Consider the following 22,773-nt stretch of genomic DNA (forward strand, 5'->3'; position numbering starts at 1 on the left):
AGGTGCCACTGGAGGCACAAAAGGAGGCTGTATATGCAGTACCCCCTTGACAAACGTCTGAACTTCAGGAACTGAAGCCAGTTCTTTCTGGAAGAAAATCGACAGGGCCGAAATTTGAACCTTAATGGACCCTAATTTTAGGCCCACAGACAGTCCTGTTTGCAGGAAATGCAGGAAACGACCCAGTTGAAATTCCTCTGTAGGGGCCTTCCTGGCCTCGCACCACGCAACATATTTACGCCAAATACGGTGATAATGCTGTACGGTTACATCCTTCCTGGCTTTGATCAGGGTAGGGATGACTTCATCCGGAATGCCTTTTTCCTTCAGGATCCGGCGTTCAACCGCCATGCCGTCAAACGCAGCCGCGGTAAGTCTTTGAACAGACAGGGTCCCTGCTGGAGCAGGTCCTTTCTTAGAGGTAGAGGCCACGGGTCCTCTGTGAGCATCTCTTGAAGTTCCGGGTACCAAGTCCTTCTTGGCCAATCCGGAGCCACGAGTATAGTCCTTACTCCTCTCCTTCTTATGATTCTCAGAACCTTCGGTATGAGAGGCAGAGGAGGGAACACATACACTGACTGGTACACCCACAGTGTTACCAGAGCGTCCACAGCTATTGCCTGAGGGTCCCTTGACCTGGCGCAATACCTGTCTAGTTTTTTGTTGAGGCGGGACGCCATCATGTCCACCTTTGGTTTTTCCCAACGGTTCACAATCATGTGGAAGACTTCTGGGTGAAGTCCCCACTCTCCCGGGTGGAGGTCGTGTCTGCTGAGGAAGTCTGCTTCCCAGTTGTCCACTCCCGGAATGAACACTGCTGACAGTGCTATCACATGATTTTCCGCCCAGCGAAGAATCCTTGCAACTTCTGCCATTGCCCTCCTGCTTCTTGTGCCGCCCTGTCTGTTTACGTGGGCGACTGCCGTGATGTTGTCTGACTGGATCAGCACCGGCTGACCTTGAATCAGAGGTCTTGCTAGGCTTAGGAGCATTGTAGATGGCCCTTAGCTCCAGGATATTTATGTGAAGTGATGTCTCCAGGCTTGACCACAAGCCCTGGAAATTTCTTCCCTGTGTGACTGCTCCCCAGCCTCTCAGGCTGGCATCCGTGGTCACCAGGACCCAGTCCTGAATGCCGAATCTGCGGCCCTCTAGAAGATGAGCACTCTGCAACCACCACAGGAGAGACACCCTTGTCCTTGGTGACAAGATTATCCGCTGATGCATCTGAAGATGCGACCCGGACCATTTGTCTAGCAGATCCCACTGGAAGGTTCTTGCGTGGAATCTGACGAATGGGATTGCTTCGTAAGAAGCCACCATCTTTCCCAGGACCCTTGTGCATTGATGCACTGAGACTTGGCCTGGTTTTAGGAGATTTCTGACTAGTTCGGATAACTCCCTGGCTTTCTCCTCCGGGAGAAACACCTTTTTCTGGACTGTGTCCAGGATCATCCCTAGGAATAGAAGTCGTGTCGTCGGGATCAGCTGCGATTTTGGAATATTGAGAATCCAACCGTGCTGGCGCAGCACTATCTGAGATAGTGCTACTCCGACTTCCAACTGTTCCCTGGATCTTGCCCTTATCAGGAGATCGTCCAAGTAAGGGATAACTAAAACTCCCTTCCTTCGAAGGAGTATCATCATTTCGGCCATTACCTTGGTAAAGACCCGGGGTGCCGTGGACAATCCAAACGGCAGCGTCTGAAACTGATAGTGACAGTTCTGTACCACAAACCTGAGGTACCCTTGGTGAGAAGGGTAAATTGGGACATGTAGGTAAGCATCTTTGATGTCCAGAGACACCATATAGTCCCCTTCTTCCAGGTTTGCAATCACTGCTCTGAGTGACTCCATCTTGAATTTGAACCTTTGTATGTAAGTGTTCAAGGATTTTAGGTTTAAAATTGGTCTCACCGAGCCGTCCGGCTTCGGTACCACAAATAGTGTGGAATAGTACCCCTTTCCCTGTTGTAGGAGGGGTACCTTGATTATCACCTGCTGGGAATATAGCTTGTGAATGGCTTCCAATACTGCCTCCCTGTCTGAGGGAGACGTCGGTAAAGCAGACTTTAGAAAACGGCGAGGGGGAGACGTCTCGAATTCCAATTTGTACCCCTGAGATACCACCTGAAGGATCCAGGGGTCCACTTGCGAGTGGGCCCACTGCGCACTGAACTTCTTGAGACGGGCCCCCACCGTGCCTGAGTCCGCTTGTAAAGCCCCAGCGTCATGCTGAGGACTTTGCGGAAGCGGGAGAGGGCTTTTGTTCCTGTGAACTGGCTGTTTGTTGCAGCCTTTTTCCTCTCCCTCTGCCACGGGGCAGAAATGAGGCGCCTTTTGCCCGCTTGCCCTTTTGGGGCCGAAAGGACTGCGCCTGATAATACGGCGTCTTCTTAGGTTGAGAAGCTACCTGGGGTAAAAATGTGGATTTTCCAGCAGTTGCCGTGGCTACCAGGTCTGATAGACCTACCCCAAATAACTCCTCCCCCTTATAAGGCAATACTTCCATGTGCCTTTTAGAATCCGCATCACCTGACCACTGCCGCATCCATAAACCTCTTCTTGCAGAAATGGACAGCGCGCTAACTCTTGATGCCAGTCTGCACATATCCCTCTGTGCATCACGCATATATAGAAATGCATCCTTCAAATGCTCTATAGTCAGTAATATACTGTCCCTATCTAGGGTATCAATATTTTCAGTCAGGGAATCCGACCACGCCAGGCCCGCACTGCACATCCAGGCTGAGGCGATTGCTGGTCGCAGTATAACACCCGTGTGAGTGTATATACATTTTAGGATATTCTCCAGCTTCCTATCGGCAGGTTCCTTTAGGGCGGCCGTATCAGGAGAGGGTAGTGCTACCTGTTTAGACAAGCGTGTGAGCGCTTTATCCACCCTAGGGGGTGTTTCCCAACGTGCCCTATCCTCTGGCGGGAAAGGGTACGATGCCAATAACCTTTTAGGAATTATCAGTTTTTTATCGGGGGAAACCCACGCCTCATCACACACTTCATTTAATTCCTCGGATACAGGAAAAACTACAGGCAGTTTTTTTCTCACCAAACATAATACCCTTTTTAGTGGTACTTGTATTATCAGAGATATGCAATACATTTTTTTATTGCTTCAATCATGTAACGTGTGGCCCTAGTGGAAGTCACGTTTGTCTCCTCATCATCGACACTGGAGTTAGTATCCGTGTCTGTGTCTGCCATTTGAGGTAACGGGCGTTTTAAAGCCCCTGATGGCGTTTGAGACCCCTGGACAGGCACAAGCCGAGTAGCCGGCTGTCTCATGTCGTCAACTGTCTGTCGTAAAGAGCTGACACTGTTACGCAATTCCTTCCATAAGCTCATCCACTCAGGTGTCGACTCCCTAGGGGGTGACAACTCTATAATAGGCAATTGCTCCGCCTCCATCTCATTTTCCTCCTCAAACATGTCGACACAATCGTACCGACACCCACACAGGGAATGCTCTGATAGAGGACAGGACCCCACTAGCCCTTTGGGGAGACAGAGGGAGAGTATGCCAGCACACACCAGAGCGCTATACATAGACAGGAATACCACTATAAAAATAAGAATTTACTCACCGGTAATTCTATTTCTCGTAGTCCGTAGTGGATGCTGGGAACTCCGTAAGGACCATGGGGAATAGCGGGCTCCGAAGGAGGCTGGGCACTCTAGAAAGATTCATGACTACCTGGTGTGCACTGGCTCCTCCCACCATGACCCTCCTCCAAGCCTCAGTTAGGACACCGTGCCCGGACGAGCAGACATAATAAGGAAGGATTTAGAATCCCGGGTAAGACTCTTACCAGCCACACCAATCATACCGTACAACTCGTGATACTATATCCAGTTTGACAGTATGAAAACAACTGAGCCTCTCAACAGATGGCTCAACAATAACCCTTTAGTTAACAATAACTATTTACAAGTATTGCAGACAATCCGCACTTGGGATGGGCGCCCAGCATACACTACGGACTACGAGAAATAGAATTACCGGTGAGTAAATTCTTATTTTCTCTAACGTCCTAGTGGATGCTGGGAACTCCGTAAGGACCATGGGGATTATACCAAAGCTCCCAAACGGGCGGGAGAGTGCGGATGACTCTGTAGCACCGAATGAGAGAACTCCAGGTCCTCCTCAGCCAGGGTATCAAATTTGTAGAATTTTGCAAATGTGTTTGCCCCTGACCAAGTAGCTGCTCGGCAAAGTTGTAAAGCCGAGACCCCTCGGGCAGCCGCCCAAGATGAGCCCACCTTCCTTGTGGAATGGGCATTTACAGATTTTGGCTGTGGTATGCCTGCCACAGAATGTGCAAGCTGAATTGTACTACAAATCCAGCGAGCAATAGACTGCTTAGAAGCAGGAGCACCCAGCTTGTTGGGTGCATACAGGATAAACAGCGAGTCAGATTTTCTGACTCCAGCCGTCCTGGAAACATATATTTTCAGGGCCCTGGCAACGTCTAGCAACTTGGAGTCCTCCAATTCACTAGTAGCCGCCGGCACCACAATAGGCTGGTTCAGGTGAAACGCTGACACCACCTTAGGGAGAAATTGGGGACGAGTCCTCAACTCTGCCCTATCCATATGGAAAATCAGATAAGGGCTTTTACATGATAAAGCCGCCAATTCTGACACTCGCCTGGCTGAAGCCAAGGCTAATAACATGACCACTTTCCACGTGAGATATTTCAGATCCACGGTTTTTAGTGGCTCAAACCAATGTGATTTTAAGAAACTCAACATCACGTTGAGATCCCAAGGTGCCACCGGAGGCACAAACGGGGGCTGAATATGCAGCACTCCTTTTACAAAAGTCTGAACTTCAGGTACTGAAGCTAGTTCTTTTTGAAAGAAAATCGACAGAGCCGAGATCTGTACTTTAATGGAGCCTAGTTTTAAGCCCATATCCACTCCTGCTTGCAGGAAATGCAGAAATCGACCTAGTTGAAATTCCTCTGTTGGGGCCTTATTGGCCTCGCACCATGCAACATATTTTCGCCATATGCGGTGATAATGCGTTGCCGTAACATCTTTCCTGGCCTTAATAAGCGTAGGAATGACTTCTTCCGGAATACCGTTTTCCTTTAGGATCCGGTGTTCAACCGCCATGCCGTCAAACGCAGCCGCGGTAAGTCTTGGAACAGACAGGGCCCCTGCTGTATCAGGTCCAGTCTGAGCGGTAGAGGCCACGGGTCCTCTGAGAGCATCTCTTGAAGTTCCGGGTACCACGCTCGTCTTGGCCAATCCGGAACCACGAGAATTGTGTTTACTCCTCGCTTTCTTATTATTCTCAATACCTTTGGAATGAGAGGCAGAGGAGGGAACACATAAACCGACGGTGTCACTAGAGCATCCACAGCTATCGCCTGAGGGTCCCTTGACCTGGCGCAATATCTTTTTAACTTTTTGTTGAGACGGGACGCCATCATGTCCACCTGTGGTTTTTCCCAACGGTTTACCAGCATCTGGAAGACTTCTGGGTGAAGTCCCCACTCCCCCGGGTGGAGGTCGTGTCTGCTGAGGAAGTCTGCTTCCCAGTTGTCCACTCCCGGAATGAACACTGCTGACAGTGCTAGTACATGATTCTCCGCCCATCGGAGAATTTTTGTGGCTTCTGCCATCGCCATCCTGCTTCTTGTGACGCCCTGTCGATTTACATGGGCGACTGCCGTGATGTTGTCTGACTGGATCAGCACCGGCTGGTGTAGGAGCCCTTAGTTCCAGAATATTTATGTGAAGGGAAGTCTCCTGATTCGACCATAGTCCTTGGAAGTTTCTTCCCTGTATGACTGCCCCCCAGCCTCGAAGGCTGGCATCCGTGGTCACCAGGACCCAGTCCTGTATTCCGAACCTGCGGCCCTCTAGAAGATGGGCACTCTGCAGCCACCACAGTAGAGACACCCTGGTTCTTGGAGACAGGGTTATTAAGCGATGCATCTGAAGATGCGATCCGGACCACTGGTCCAACAGGTCCCACTGAAAGATTCTGGCATGGAACCTGCCGAAGGGAATTGCTTCGTAAGAAGCTACCATCTTTCCCAGGACCCGTGTGCAGCGATGCACCGATACCTGTTTTGGTTTCAGGAGGTCTCTGACTAGAGATGACAACTCCCTGGCTTTCTCCTCCGGGAGAAACACTTTCTTCTGGATTGTATCCAGAATCATACCCAGGAACAGTAGCCGTGTCGTCGGAACCAGCTGTGACTTTGGGATATTCAGAATCCAGCCGTGCTGGTGCAGCACCTCCTGAGATAGTGCTACTCCCACCAACAACTGTTCCTTGGACCTCGCTTTTATTAGGAGATCGTCCAAGTACGGGATAATTAAAACTCCCTTTCTTCGAAGGAGTATCATCATTTCCGCCATAACCTTGGTAAATACCCTCGGTGCCGTGGACAGTCCAAACGGCAGCGTCTGGAATTGGTAATGGCAATCCTGTACCACAAATCTGAGGTACTCCTGGTGAGGATGGTAAATGGGGACATGCAAGTAAGCATCCTTGATGTCCAGGGATACCATGTAATCCCCTCGTCCAGGCTTGCAATAACCGCCCTGAGCGATTCCATCTTGAACTTGAATTTCTTTATGTACGTGTTCAAGGATTTCAAATTTAGAATGGGTCTCACCGAACCGTCCGGTTTCGGTACCACAAATAGTGTGGAATAGTAACCCCGGCCTTGTTGAAGTAGGGGTACCTTGATTATCACCTGCTGGGAATACAGCTTGTGAATTGCCGCTAGCACCGCCTCCCTGTCTGAGGGAGCAATCGGCAAGGCAGATTTTAGGAACCGGTGGGGTGGACGCCTTGAATTCCAGCTTGTACCCCTGAGATACTATTTGCAGGATCCAGGGATCCACCTGTGAGCGAACCCACTGATCGTTGAAATTTTTGAGGCGACCCCCCACCGTACCTGGCTCCGCCTGTGGAGCCCCACCGTCATGCGGCGGACTTGGAAGAAGAAGCGGGGGAGGACTTTTGCTTCTGGGAACCTGCTGTTTGTTGCAGCCTTTTTCCCCTACCTCTGCCTCTGGACAGAAAGGACCCGCCTTTTCCACGCCTGTTTTTCTGGGTCCGAAAGGACTGAACCTGATAAAACGGCGCCTTCTTAGGCTGTGAGGGGACATGGGGTAAAAATGCTGACTTCCCAGACGTTGCTGTGGAAACTAGGTCCGAGAGACCATCCCCAAATAATTCCTCACCCTTATATGGTAACACTTCCATGTGCTTTTTTGAATCTGCATCTCCTGTCCACTGGCGAGTCCATAAGCCTCTCCTAGCAGAAATGGACAATGCACTTACTTTAGATGCCAGTCGGCAGATTTCCCTCTGTGCATCTCTCATATATAAGACTGAGTCTTTGATATGGTCTATGGTTAGCAGGATCGTGTCTCTGTCTAATGTGTCAATATTTTCTGACCGTTTATCTGACCACGCAGCGGCAGCACTGCACATCCAAGCTGACGCAATAGCTGGCCTAAGTATAATGCCTGTGTGTGTATATACAGACTTCAGGATCGCCTCCTGCTTTCTATCAGCAGGTTCCTTGAGGGCGGCCGTATCCGGAGACGGTAGTGCCACCTTTTTAGACAAACGTGTGAGCGCTTTATCCACCCTAGGAGGTGTTTCCCAACGTGACCTATCCTCTGGCGGGAAAGGGAACGCCATTAGTACCTTCTTAGGAATTACCAATTTTTTATCAGGGAAAGCCCACGCTTCTTCACACACTTCATTTAATTCATCTGATGGGGGAAAAACTACGGGTAGTTTTTTCTCCCCAAACATAATACCCTTTTTAGTGGTACCTGTATTTATATCAGAAATGTGTAACACCTCTTTCATTGCCTCAATCATGCAGTGAATGGCCTTAGTGGGCATCAGGTTAGACTCATCGTCGTCGACACTGGTGTCAGTATCAGTGTCGACATCTGGGTCTGCTTGAGGTAGCGGGCGTTTTAGAGCCCCTGACGACCCATGCGACGCCTGGGCAGGCACGAGCTGAGAAGTCGGCTGTCCCACATTTGGCATGTCGTCGATTTTTTTATATAAGGAGTCTATACGTGCACTCATTACTTTCCATAAGCCCATCCACTCAGGTGTCTGCCCCGCAGGGGGTGACATCCCTTCTAAAGGCATCTGCTCAGCCTCCACATCATTATCCTCATCAAACATGTCAACACAGCCGTACCGACACACCGCACACACAAAAGGAATGCTCCGAATGAGGACAGGACCCACAAAAGCCCTTTGGGGGGACAGAGTGAGAGTATGCCAGCACACACCAGAGCGCTATATAATGCAGGGACTAACTGAGTTATGTCCCCTATAGCTGCTCTTTATAATATATATATATATATATATATATATATATATATATATATATATATATATATATATAGCGCCTAAATTTAGTGCCCCCCCTCTCTGTTTTTACCCTGTTCTGTTGTAGACTGCAGGGGAGCTTCCTTCCAGCGGATCTGTGAAGGAGAAATGGCGCCAGTGTCTCTGAGGGAGATAGCTCCGCCCCTTTTCCGCTGCCTATTCTCCCGCTTTTTTCTGGCTTCTGGCAGGGGTATTTTCCACATATATAGCCTCTGGGACTATATATTGTGGAATTTTTGCCAGCCAAGGTGTTATTGCTTCTCAGGGCGCCCCCCCCCCCAGCGCCCTGCACCCTCAGTGACCGGAGTATGAAGTGTGTATGAGGAGCAATGGCGCACAGCTGCAGTGCTGTGCGCTACCTTGGTGAAGACTGATGTCTTCTGCCGCCGTTTTTCCGGACCTCTTCTTGCTTCTGGCTCTGTAAGGGGGACGGCGGCGCGGCTCCGGGACCGAACACCAAGGACTGGGCCTGCGGTCGATCCCTCTGGAGCTAATGGTGTCCAGTAGCCTAAGAAGCCCAATCCGGCTGCAAGCAGGCGAGTTCGCTTCTTCTCCCCTTAGTCCCTCGCTGCAGTGAGCCTGTTGCCAGCAGGTCTCACTGAAAATAAAAAACCTAAACTATACTTTCTTTCTAAGGGCTCAGGAGAGCCCCTAGTGTGCATCCAACCTCGGCCGGGCACGAAATCTAACTGAGGCTTGGAGGAGGGTCATGGTGGGAGGAGCCAGTGCACACCAGGTAGTCATGAATCTTTCTAGAGTGCCCAGCCTCCTTCGGAGCCCGCTATTCCCCATGGTCCTTACGGAGTTCCCAGCATCCACTAGGACGTTAGAGAAATGTGCTTTTCCCTTTATAGCTGCTGTTAGTATCAAAACTGCGCCAAATTAGTGCCCCCCTCTCTTTTTTACCCTTTTCTGTAGTGCAGGACTGCAGGGGAGAGTCAGGGAGACGTCCTTCCAGCGGAGCTGTGATGGAAAATGGCGCCCGTGTGCTGAGGAGATAGGCTCCGCACCCTTCTCGGCGGCCTTTTCTCCCGCTTTTTGGCGAGTTCTGGCAGGGGTTAAAATACATCCATATAGCCCTGGGGGTTATATGTGGTGTATTTATGCCAGCCAAGGTGTTTACATTGCTGCTCAGGGCGCCCCCCCCTATCGCCCTGCACCCTCAGTGACCGAAGTGTGCCTGAGTAACAATGGCGCACAGCTGCAGTGCTGTGCGCTACCTTGTTGAAGACTGATGTCTTCTGCCGCCGATTTTTCCGGACCTCTTCTTGCTTCTGGCTCTGTAAGGGGGCCGGCGGCGCGGCTCTGGGACCGAGCTCCGAGGCTGGGCCTGTGTTCGGTCCCTCTGGAGCTAATGGTGTCCAGTAGCCTAAGAAGCCCAATCCACTCTGCACGCAGGTGAGTTTGCTTCTTCTCCCATTAGTCCCTCGATGCAGTGAGCCTGTTGCCAGCAGGTCTCACTGAAAATAAAAAACCTAAAACTAAACTTTCACTAAGAAGCTCAGGAGAGCCCCTAGTGTGCACCCTTCTCGGCCGGGCACAAAAATCTAACTGAGGCTTGGAGGAGGGTCATAGGGGGAGGAGCCAGTGCACACCAGGTAGTCCTAAAGCTTTACTTTTGTGCCCAGTCTCCTGCGGAGCCGCTATTCCCCATGGTCCTTACGGAGTTCCCAGCATCCACTAGGACGTCAGAGAAATATATGTATATGAAGAGAACCACCTCTTTTAGGAGATCTGATTCTTTGTTCTTTTAGGTTTTCACAAACGTGGCAGGCCAGCAAATAAGCAGACCTTGGCCAGATGGATTACAATGGTGATTGCACAAGCTTATGTACAGGCTGAACTTCCAGCTCCTGCTACTATCAAGGCCCATTCTACTCTCTTGGACCGTCTTGGGCAGCCCGCTGTGGCGCGTCCCTAGAACAATTGTGCAAGCGGGCTACATGGTCCTCAGTGAACACGTTCATCAGGTTCTATGCCTCTGATACTTCCGCCTCCCAGGATGCTTCCTTTTGACGCTGGGTTCTTGTGCCCGCTACAGTGTGTCACCTCCCATGATGAACTGCTTTAGGACATCCCGATGTTATTCCCTGTGGAATACCAGTGTACCGCACTGCAGAAAAGGAGATTTATGTTAAGAACTTACCGTTGTTAAATCTCCTTCGGCGAGGTACACTGGATTCCACAGGGCGCCCACCCTGAAAAACATCACTTCTTTGGGTTTGTATGGCATTAGCCGCTGTCGTGAGAATGTGATTGTCTGTGGCTACTAACTATTGTTGTCTCTTTTACCTGCTACTACATTGGACTGGTTAACAAAACTGAGCGCCGAGCTCCAGTGCCTGGAGGCAGGGATATAGAGGTGGTGGTGCAAGGCATCCTGGGAACAGTCAAAGCTTTAGCCTGTTGGTGCCTTGGATCAAGATCCAATGCTACACCCCGATATTATTCCCTGTGGAATCCAGTGTACCTCGCAGAAATCTCCTTTTATGTAAGGGTGTGTACACACGGTGAGATCCTTGCTATGCCCGATTTTCACTTGCGATTTCCCTTAAACTCCCTGGAGCCTAGATAGCACAGATTTTGACTAACTTTTCTTGAGATATGGACTATGTGTGCTTACGATTTTGGCTTATGCGAGATGAACTAGATAGTACACCGATCTAGCAAGGATTGACTTGCCTGCACAGTCTATCTTTTCTTGCGATGCCGACCTGGCGGGACCGCGCATCGGGATCGCAAGGTGACTTTCACCTTGCGATCTGCACTAACTTTTCTTGCGATTTTGACTATATAGTCAAAATCGAAAGAAAATATCTCACCGTGTGTACACACCCTAAGTTTCCACACCCGTTTAAAGTCCCTTAGCAGCAAAGTGGCTAAAAACTGCATAAATAAAGTCGAAAGGCCATATTGTTCATGTATTTACTGAATGTGCTCATTCCATGGCACTACCACAATTATTGTAATGGGCAAATATATGTGAATACTGGAACTACTGCCTCCCCTAGACATGGCAGAAATAATAGTAAGACCATTCTATTATTACATCTTATTTCAGTTTATTAAAATTGTATTGGAAAGAGAAGCAGAACTACTGTACACATATAATCTATCATGTAGTATATAAGCAATGTGATATGGAGAAGTTTTATAGCAAATATGTGATACAGACAATACCAAAAATATACTGTAAAAACCTAACTGGTCCAAGTAACAATCAGAAGTGTCAAATTCTAGTCAACCGGCGCATGAACCTGAAAGACAAGACAGAATCAGATTAGAAAATAAAACTGGGCAATAGAGCCGTGCCCTCAGAGAATACCCTTCACTTAGCCAGAGGGCAAAATTCAAATGATATATCACGCCCACTTCTCCTTTCTAAAATGAGCCACATTATTATGCATATAGTAATCAGGTGTAGCTGCACAAAGGGTTAGGCAGTGGTAGCGAGCTGAAATCATGAACTCATGATACCACGCCCATCAACAAAGGGTGTGGAAGGGGGCGGGAAGAATTTGAATCCTACCCTTAGAGTCAACAACTAACCTTCACCTATCATCAATCCCATTCCACATGGAATTCAAAAAAATCATGTAGCCTTTAGAACTGACAGATTGCACGGCACTTTTATGAAATATTGTACTGGTAGTGTATAAGAAATAGGATGTAGTTTGGGAAATTTTAAACCTAGCACTAAAACTTACAATTAAGCCATCCTATTTTAAGTTAATTTTCAGGCCTATATGGTACCACCAGTGCATCACATTTACTGGCTGATTATATATATATAAATAAAATGCAGCAGAATATGGTGTCACTGCATAAATTAGTGTTCGTAAAATCGATTAAGAGACCGCTTCAATTACCAGAGGTCTACTGCTGCAACAGCTTTACAGAATGTCTCTCTTAGATGGTTTCACTGTGCAGCCTATGGCAGGGGCAAGCAGGAATCAGGCTTCCAAAACTGCATTCAGGAGCACAACACAAGCTGTCGCAGGCAGCTCATATCCAATTCAGTCTGCCCCAAGCGTCTCACCAGCACTTCAGTTGGAGTAGCTATTTAGGAACCTGTGTTGGCAAATACTTGTGTATAAATGGGGACCCAATGTATTGTTTTAGTGTCTTTCATGGCTGCTTAGTATCAGTTGATCACTCATTACTTGTATTAAATCTTGTACAATAATCAATATACGATCCCCCATTAAACCCTTGTCAGTCATATATGCACCTTTCAACTAGGTGTTAATGTAAGGGGCTAAAAAAAAAAGTTTTGGCGTTCAATGGTATTCAAATAAAAAATGTAAAAATGGTTAATTGATGTAATAATAGTTGGTAGATATTTTGTACTAGGTGATTCATTGCGCTCTTCACACCGTCGTAAGGGGCAACGCCCCCCCTGGACGCGGGCAAGACCGTGGTGGTTGGGGGCCGGTGACTGTATATACTGCGGCCTAGGGGTGAGGGACAGGAGGTGTTGCGCTTGGTGGAGGGACCAGGGGGAGGGTGTCCGAAGGTGCCATGGGTGGGAGAGTGTATTGGGGGGAGTGGGTAGGCGGATGGGGAAGGTTGTGTTGAGGTGCAGGGGGTGGTGTATTTGTGGAAGGTGGGTGTCAGTTACGGGGATATCTTGGTTGGGGGATGGCCTATTGGGGTGCAGTGGGTGTTGCACAGGAGGGTGCGTTGTCGTGGCGAGTGGGGTGCGTTGTCCGGTGGAATTGTGGATGTGCGAGGGTTGTGTTTGTTGCTGTGGTGTGAGAGTTAGGGGTTCATGAGGCGTTGGGGGTGGTTGGGGGGTTTGCACGGATGAGGAAGGGCTTGTGTGTGTGCAAAGGGCGGGGGAGGGTGCGTGCATGTTGGTGGAGGGGTGGGTGGAGTGTTCCTGTGTGTGAAGGAGAAGAGGGTGGGGTGGTGGAGTCTCAGGTGTGGTTGATGTGGGAGGTGCGCTTCACGTCTTTGTGACTGTAGCATACTGTATGCGTGTACTGGTGTACGTTAACTCCCTGCCTGATACCGTGAGATAATGAGTCGGCTGCAGAGGGAGGGAGCTACGGCTCTGCAGCAATGTGCCGGGAGCATTGTCCTGTCCTGTCCCCGTTCCACTGCACTTGGGTCTGCCCCTTGTGAAGGGCGGCATGCCTCCACACTGTGTGCCTGCGTCAGGTGATTTGAATCCAGATCAGGCACTCGTGTCCACAGCCCTGCAGTCTGGCTGTCAGCCGCCAGGCGGCGAAGAACATGTTCACCGGAGAGGAACATGGTGCAACCCAAGATTGCAGTCAGAGGGAGCTTTGTCAGAGCAGCAATGGGGATTGGTGAGTGTGTGGTCCGTGCGCTGTCCCGCTGAACATGTTCTTCGCCGCCTACCACCCAGCATGACCCCCCACTGGCTGTATGCAGCAGGTGGTGATATGGGGGTGCATGAGGGAGGGGTCCCCAGTGTGGGGTGTGGGCGTAAGGTGCCAATAATGGTGTCTAACAGGGAGAGGTGCGGCGGGCGTCCACCTGCTGCTTCCATGTACCCCCCGTATAGCCCGTGATCCCCTCCCTGCTGCTGTTGGCCCATGCCCACCTCCCTATACTGTAGGTAGTGTCACTGGGCATCTTGTACCTGACTCTGCCGCTGGGACAGGGCATGGTGTGTCTCCCTGCTGATGCAGTTGACTCCACCCAGCGTTAACAGGCACAGAGTCACAGATCTGGGCTAATATATAGGAGATGTTGAAGTGGAGAATTGTTTAGATGCAGCTGCAATGGCTGGAGCCGCTGGCTGTATGAGTTGCTATGGTAACTGGTCAGAACAGAGGGAAACAGTGATTGTGAGGTAGCAGAATGAGAACAGATGCTTCATAGTTACCTGAAGGGAAAGAAAAGGAGAAACCAAATGCTGACAGGAGGCAGCTGAAGAGAGGAGGATTACCAAGAGGAATAGTGCATGGAGAGGAGACAGCAATAGGACTCCCACCAGCAGCTGAGGACTGAGCAAGATGTTGCTTCTTATTGGAACCTGTGTAAATCTGGATCTCTTCAGGAGACTTAAGATAAGTTGCTCTTTCCAAATTAAGAACCATCAATAGCCTGTTACTGAAGCAGTATTGAAGTAAGTGATGGTGATAGTTGATCTACAACCCTTTGTGTCACAGAGTATTTGCATGTTAGAAACAAAATGTAGTTTGTTAATAAGCGTAACTAAATATACAACAGTTCATAAGTTTTGTGGCTGTTGCTATGTTACTGTGCTTATATAAGTAATACAATCAAAGGGAAGAAAAAAAAAAAAGTTTGTTCCAGTTTTTAGCAACCAAACTGTTGGTTACTTCATAATGTGTAAATGGAGACTGTACGAGGCCAAATCATAGTTAATGCCCCAGTTACTTCACCACAAACTATAGCACACTCTGGATTCCCCCTCTAGAGACAGCTACACTAACCACGTGTAACCAAAGTACAAAATACATTTTCAGCAAGAAATAAGGCACAGTAAATAGCATACCAGTATATTTACATATTATCACACGTGCCTGTGGCATAATCCTACTAATGGGAATGGTAAGGACTGTATACTTAAGAATAAGAGCTATACCATTGAAGCCAATTTTGCCAGACCCTTACAAATATAAGGACAACAAAGTTGGCTGTATTCAACAGATGAGGCTGATCTGAATACCAGAAACATCTGTACCACTTAGCGGTAAAGAATTATACCTGCATCCATGTTTCTTTTATTATAATTTATTATTGGTATTTATTTATGAGGCATTACAGATTTCCGTAGTGCAGAAAGACCAAAGATACAAAACTGTGCATTCTATAAGGGAAAGGGCTAGGAGTGAGGGAACTGGGAGATACAAGGGGTTAAGGATGAAAGAGAAGAACGGATCAGTCAGTTGGCTTGGGTGAATAAGCGAGTTTTAAGGCAGAAGAGGGCCATGTCACTTTGGCTGGGTACACACCAGCAGATATAACTAGCAACTCGCCATCGCACTGATCGAGTGGACGATTCTGGTAAGCATACACACTTACCGATCAGCCACTCAATGGGTGGAATTCAATTGTTTGAAAAGTCACTTAGGTGTCTTTTTTTTCCTGTCCATTAGATATGAAAAAAGACACCCAACTGACTTTTTTTAAACAACTGAATACCCCGCAATGTGTCTTTGCTGACATCACAATTGAGAGATCATTTGAATTTGCCCACCCAGTTGAGATGTCAGTCACTGGTGGTCCCTGCAGCAAGTGTATAGGCAGTTAGGAGGTCGGCCATAAATAGAGCGAGATACACAGATATAGCTGCACATATGTCCTTCATTGTCTGTGCTTTAGGGCCGACGTGATGTCTGAATGACGTTGTTGACAGACATTGTTTGTACACACACACACAAACACACCGATCCACAAACAATATATTGTCTGTTCGATAGACTGACGATATATATCGTCCTGTGTGTACCCAGCTTAAAACAGAATGAGTGGAGAAGTGCCGGATGGTCAACAAGAAGAGAAGTGACTCTTGAATATAGCAGAAAGGAGGTCATTGGTGACAACAGTCAAGGTGGCTTCTGCAGAGTAGAGGGGGTGAATGTCGGATAAGAGTGAGTTTACAGAGGCGAGAGATTAGACAGTAGTTTGTCAGACTGGGTGCGGTCATTAGCTAATTGACTAAATAGCCCAACTCAGCCTATGACTGCTACTTTTGAAAGCACCTCCAAACCACTAGTTATACAGGTGAAACTCAGAAAATTAGATCATCATGCAAAAGTTCATTTACTTATAAGAGAAAGATGAGAGACATGAGACTGAACAATGCAGAAGAGCTGAAGGCCGCTATTGAAGCATCCAGGTCTTCCATAACACCTCAGCAGTGCCACAGGCTGATAGAATCCATGCCACACAGTATTGAGGCAGTAATTCATGCAAAAAGGGCCCAAACCAAGTACTGAGTACATATGCATGATTATACTTTTCAGAGGGCTGACATTTCTGTATTTAAAATCCTTTTTTTATTGAGTTTATGTAATAAGATTTTACTTACCGGTAAATCTATTTCTCATAGTCCGTAGTGGATGCTGGGGACTCCGTAAGGACCATGGGGAATAGACGGGCTCTGCAGGAGACATGGGCACTTTAAGAAAGAATTTAGATTCTGGTGTGCTCTGGCTCCTCCCTCTATGTCCCTCCTCCAGACCTCAGTTAGAGAAACTGTGCCTGGAAGAGCTGACAGTACAAGGAAAGGATTTTGGAATCCAGGGTAAGACTCATACCAGTCACACCAATCACACCGTATAACTTGTGATAACTTTACCCAGTTAACAGTATGAACAATCACAGAGCATCAGATAAACCCTGATGCAACTAGAACATAACCCTTATTTAGGCAATAACTATATACACGTATTGCAGAAGAAGTCCGCACTTGGGACGAGCGCCCAGCATCCACTACGGACTACGAGAAATAGATTTACCGGTAAGTAAAATCTTATTTTCTCTAACGTCCTAGTGGATGCTGGGGACTCCGTAAGGACCATGGGGATTATACCAAAGCTCCCAAACGGGCGGGAGTGCGCGGATGACTCTGCAGCACCGAATGAGCAAACACAAGGTCCTCCTCAGCCAGGGTATCAAACTTGTAGAACTTTGCAAAGGTGTTTGAACCTGACCAAGTAGCTGCTTGGCAAAGCTGTAATGCCGAGACCCCTCGGGCAGCCGCCCAAGAAGAGCCCACCTTCCTTGTGGAATGGGCCTTAACTGATTTAGGCAGCGGCAACCCAGCCGCAGAATGAGCCTGCTGAATCGTGTTACAGATCCAGCGAGCAATAGTTTGCTTTGAAGCAGGCGCCCCAAGCTTGTTGGAAGCATACAGGATAAACAAAGATTCTGTTTTCCTGACCTTGGCCGTTCTGGCTACATAAACCTTCAAAGCCCCGACCACATCCAGTGACTCGGAATCCTCCAAGTCAGTAGTAGCCACAGGCACCACAAGAGGTTGGTTTATATGAAAGGATGAAACCACTTTCCGCAGAAATTGTGGGCGGGTCCGCAATTCTGCTCTATCCGCATGGAAAACCAGATAAGGGCTTTTATGTGCAAAGCCGCCAATTCTGACACACGCCTAGCCGAAGCCAAGGCTAATAGCATGACCACCTTCCACGTGAGATATTTCACTTCCACCGTTTTGAGTGGTTCAAACCAGTGTGATTTCAGGAAACTCAACACCATGTTAAGATCCCAAGGTGCCACTGGAGGCACAAAAGGTAGCTGAATCTGCAGCACTCCCTTTACAAACGTCTGAACTTCAGGCAGAGAAGCCATTTCTTTTTGAAAGAAAATGGATAAGGCCGAAATCTCAACCTTAATGGAACCCAATTTAAGGCCCAAAGTCACTCCGGACTGTAGGAAGTGAAGGAAACGGCCCAGCTGGAATTCCTCCGTAGGGGCATTCCCAGCATCACACCAAGCCACATATTTTCGCCATATACAGTGATAATGTCGAGCCGTCACATCCTTCCTAGCCTCTATCAGCGTAGGAATGACCTCATCCGGAATGCCCTTTTCTGCTAGGATCCGGCGTTCAACCGCCATGCCGTCAAACGCAGCCGCGGTAAGTCTTGGAACAGACAGGGCCCCTGTTGCACAAGTCCTGTCTTAGAGGCAGAGGCCACGGGTCCTCTGTGAGCATTTCTTGGAGATCTGGATACCAAGTCCTTCTTGGCCAATCCGGAACAATGAGTATTGTTCTCACTCCTCTTTTTCTTAGGATTCTCAGCACCTTGGGTATGAGAGGAAGAGGAGGAAACACATAGACCGATCTGAACACCCAAGGTGTTACCAGTGCGTCCACAGCTATCGCCTGAGGGCCCCTTGACCTGGCGCAATACCTTTTTAGCTTTTTGTTGAGGCGGGACGCCATCATGTCCACCTGTGGCAGTTCCCACCGACTTGCAATCTGCGTGAAGACTTCTTGATGAAGTCCCCACTCTCCCGGGTGGAGGTCGTGCCTGCTGAGGAAGTCTGCTTCCCAGTTGTCCACTCCCGGAATGAACACTGCTGACAGTGCGCTTACGTGATTCTCCGCCCAGCGAAGAATTCTGGTGGCTTCTACCATCGCCACCCTGCACCTTGTGCCGCCTTGGCGGTTTACATGAGCCACTGCGGTGATGTTGTCTGACTGAACCAGAACCGGTTGGTCGCGAAGCAGGGACTCCGCTTGACGTAGGGCGTTATATATGGCCCTTAGTTCCAGGATGTTGTTGGAAATTTCTTCCCTGTGTGACTGCCCCCCACCCTCGGAGGCTTGCATCCGTGGTCACCAGGACCCAGTCCTGAATGCTGAATCTGCGACCTTCGAGAAGGTGAGCACTCTGCAGCCACCACAGGAGAGACACCCTGGCCCTGGGGGATAGGGTGATTAACCGATGCACCTGAAGATGTGATCCGGACCACTTGTCCAGTAAGTCCCATTGGAAGGTCCTCGCATGGAACCTGCCGAAGGGAATGGCCTCGTATGAAGCCACCGTCCTTCCCAGGACTCGAGTGCAGTGATGCACTGACACCTGTTTTGGTTTTAATAGATTCCTGACCAGTGTAATGAGCTCCTGAGCTCTCTCTATCGGGAGATAAACCCTTTTCTGGTCTGTGTCTAGGATCATGCCTAGGAGAGGCAGATGAGCTGTAGGAACCAACTGCGACTTTGGAATATATAGAATCCAGCCGTGTTGCCGTTACACTTCCAGAGAAAGTGATACGCTGTTCAGCAACTGCTCTCTTGATCTCGCTTTTAAGAGGAGATCGTCCAAGTACGTGATAATAGTGACACCTTGCTTCCGCAGGAGCACCATAATTTCCGCCATTACCTTGGGGAATATTCTCGGGGCCGTGGAGAGCCCAAACGGAAACGTCTGAAATTGGTAATGACAATCCCGTACCGCAATTCTGAGGTACGCCTGATGAGGTGGATAAATGGGGACATGAAGGTATGCATCCTTTATGTCCAGAGTCACCATAAAATCTCCCCCTTTCAGGCTTGCGATGACCGCTCTCAGCGATTCCATCTTGAACTTGAACCTTTTTAGGTATATGTTCAGGGATTTTAAATTCAATATGGGTCTGACCGAACCGTCCGGTTTCGGGACTACAACATGGTCGAATAATAACCCCCTCCTTGTTGAAGGAGGGGAACCTTGACCACCACCTGTTGAAGATACAATTTGTGAATTGCAGTTAACACTGTTTCCCTCTCGTGGGGGGAAGCCGGCAGGGCCGTCGGTGAGGGGGCATCTCCTCAAAGTCCAGCTTGTATCCCTGAGACACAATATCTATTGCCCAGGGATCCAACAGGGAGTGAACCCACTTGTGGCTGAACTTACGAAGGCGTGCCCCCACCAGGCCTAGCTCCGCCTGTGGAGCCCCAGCGACATGCGGTGGATTTTGTAGAGGCCGCGGAGGACTTCTGTTCCTGGGAACTAGCTGTGTTGTGCAGCTTCTTTCCTCTGCCCCCTCCTCTGGCAAGAAAGGACGCACCTCGGACTTTCTTGTTTCTTTGTTCGAAAGGCTGCATTTGATAAGGTCGTGCTTTCCTAGGCTGTGCAGGAATATAAGGCAAAATATCAGAATTACCAGCTATACCTGTGGAGACCAGGTCCGAGAACCCTTCTCCACACAATCCTCAGCCTTCCATATACCACTTAAATTGGCATAATCTGTCCATTGCATATTCTACAGGACACGTCAAGCAGAAATCGACATAGCTTTGACTCTAGGACCCAGTAGACTCATGTCTCTTTGGGCATGTTATATATATATATATATATATATATATATATATATATATATATATATATATATATATATATATATATATATATATATATATATATATATATATATACACATACACACACATATATATATATATATATATATATATATATATACATATACACACACACACACACACACACACACACACATACTAGGGTCTCAATCTCTACTGATAAGGTACCTGTCCACGCTGCCACAGCGCTATAAACCCATGCCGACACAATCACCGGTCTGAGTAGTGTACCAGAATGTGCACGCTATCTGCAGGATCCCTGAGAATAGCTGTTACGTCAGGGCTACCTTTTGGGCAAACGTGACACCCTAGGAGAAGATTCCCATCGTATCCTTGGCCCTAGTGGGGAAAGGATATTCCCTGAGAATTCTTTGTGGGAAACTGCAGTCACTTGTCTGGAGATTCCCGCCCTTTTTCATCATGAGAGGAGGGAAATTTACCTCAGCTTTCTTCCCCTTAAACATGTGTACCCTTGTATCAGGGACAGATGAGTCATCAGTGATATGCAAATCATCTTTTATTACAATAATCATATATTGAATACTTTTCTGCCATTTTGGCTGTAACTTTGCATTATCGTAGTCGACACTGGAGTCAGACTCCGTGTCGATATCAGTGTCTATTATTTTGGATAGTGAGCATTGAGAGACTCTGAAGGTCTCTGCGACATAGGGACAGACATGGATAGATTTCCTGTCTGTTCTCTAATCTTTTGTGCATTAAATTCACCTTAGCACTTAATGACACATATCCAAACAGGTGTCGGCGTTGTCGACGGAGACACCCTCTCACACACATATTTGCTCCATCTCCTCCTTAGGGGAGCCTTTTACCTCAGACATGTCGACACACACGTACCGACACACCACACACTCAGGGAATGCTCATCTGAAGACAATTCCCCCATAAGGCCCTTTGGAGAGACAGAGAGAGAGTATGCCAGCACACACCCCAGCGCTATTAACCCAGGAATAACACAGTAACTTAATGTTAACCCAGTAGCTGCTGTTCATATTGATTTTTGCGCCTAATTACGTGCCCCCCCTCTCTTTTTACCCTCTTCTACCGTGTAACTGCAGGGGAGAGTCTGGGGAGCTTCCTCTCAGCGGTGCTGTGGAGAAAAAATAAGAATTTACTCACCGGTAATTCTATTTCTCGTAGTCCGTAGTGGATGCTGGGGACTCCGTAAGGACCATGGGGAATAGACGGGCTCCGCAGGAGACTGGGCACTCTAAAAAAAGATTCAGTACTATCTGGTGTGCACTGGCTCCTCCCTCTATGCCCCTCCTCCAGACCTCAGTTAAGGAAACTGTGCCCGGGAGAGCTGACATTACAAGGAAAGGATTTTGGAATCCAGGGTAAGACTCATACCAGCCACACCAATCACACTGTACAACTTGTGATAAACTTACCCAGTTAACAGTATGAACAACATCTGAGCATCACTCAACCGATGCTACATAACCATAACCTTTTGTTAAGCAATAACTATATACACGTATTGCAGAAAGTCCGCACTTGAGACGGGCGCCCAGCATCCACTAGGGACTACGAGAAATAGAATTACCGGTGAGTAAATTCTTATTTTCTCTAACGTCCTAGTGGATGCTGGGGACTCCGTAAGGACCATGGGGATTATACCAAAGCTCCCAAACGGGCGGGAGAGTGCGGATGACTCTGCAGCACCGAATGGGCAAACACAAGGTCCTCCTCAACCAGGGTATCAAACCTGTAGAATTTTGCAAAAGTGTTTGAACCCGACCAAGTAGCAGCTCGGCAAAGCTGTAATGCCGAGACCCCTCGGGCAGCCGCCCAAGAAGAGCCCACTTTCCTTGTGGAATGGGCTTTCACTGATTTCGGCTGCGGCAATCCCGCCGCAGAATGAGCCTGCTGAATCGTGTTACAGATCCAGCGAGCAATAGTTTGCTTTGAAGCAGGAGCACCCAGCTTGTTGGATGCATACAGGATAAACAGCGAGTCAGTCTTCCTGACTCCAGCCGTTCTGGTTACATAAATCTTCAAAGCCCGGACTACGTCCAGCAACTTCGAGTCCTCCAAGTCACGAGTAGCCGCAGGCACCACAATAGGTTGGTTCAAATGAAAAGATGACACCACCTTTGGCAGAAACTGCGGACGAGTCCGCAATTTTGCCCTGTCCATATGGAAAACCAGATAGGGGCTTTTACATGACAAAGCCGCCAATTCTGACACACGCCTAGCTGAAGCCAAAGCCAACAGCATGACCACTTTCCACGTGAGATACTTTAGTTCCACGGTCTTAAGTGGCTCAAACCAGTGGGATTTCAGGGAATCCAACACCACGTTAAGATCCCAAGGTGCCACTGGTGGCAAAAAAGGGGGCTCAATATGCAGCACTCCCTTAAACGTCTGAACCTCAGGCAGTGAAGCCAGTTCTTTTTGAAAGAAGATGGATAGGGCCGAAATCTGGACCTTTATGGACCCTAATTTTAGGCCCATAGTCACACCTGACTGTAGGAAGTGCAGGAATCGACCAGGCTGGAATTCCTCTGTAGGG

General features: G+C 48.5%; 1 protein-coding gene across 1 annotated transcript in view; it reads right to left on the bottom strand.

Moving 5' to 3' along the window:
• Positions 1-11,444: 11,444 nt before the first annotated feature.
• Positions 11,445-22,773, bottom strand: part of RNASEH2C (ribonuclease H2 subunit C) — a 98,748-nt gene continuing 87,419 nt past the window's right edge. Inside the window, exon 5 of the mRNA XM_063945090.1 lies at positions 11,445-11,664. Within this exon, the coding sequence (XP_063801160.1) occupies positions 11,644-11,664 (21 nt within the window). The 3' untranslated portion in view covers positions 11,445-11,643. The remainder of the gene's footprint in view (positions 11,665-22,773) is intronic.

This window comes from Pseudophryne corroboree, chromosome 11, assembly GCF_028390025.1.
Source record: "Pseudophryne corroboree isolate aPseCor3 chromosome 11, aPseCor3.hap2, whole genome shotgun sequence".
Lineage (NCBI taxonomy): Eukaryota > Metazoa > Chordata > Amphibia > Anura > Myobatrachidae > Pseudophryne > Pseudophryne corroboree.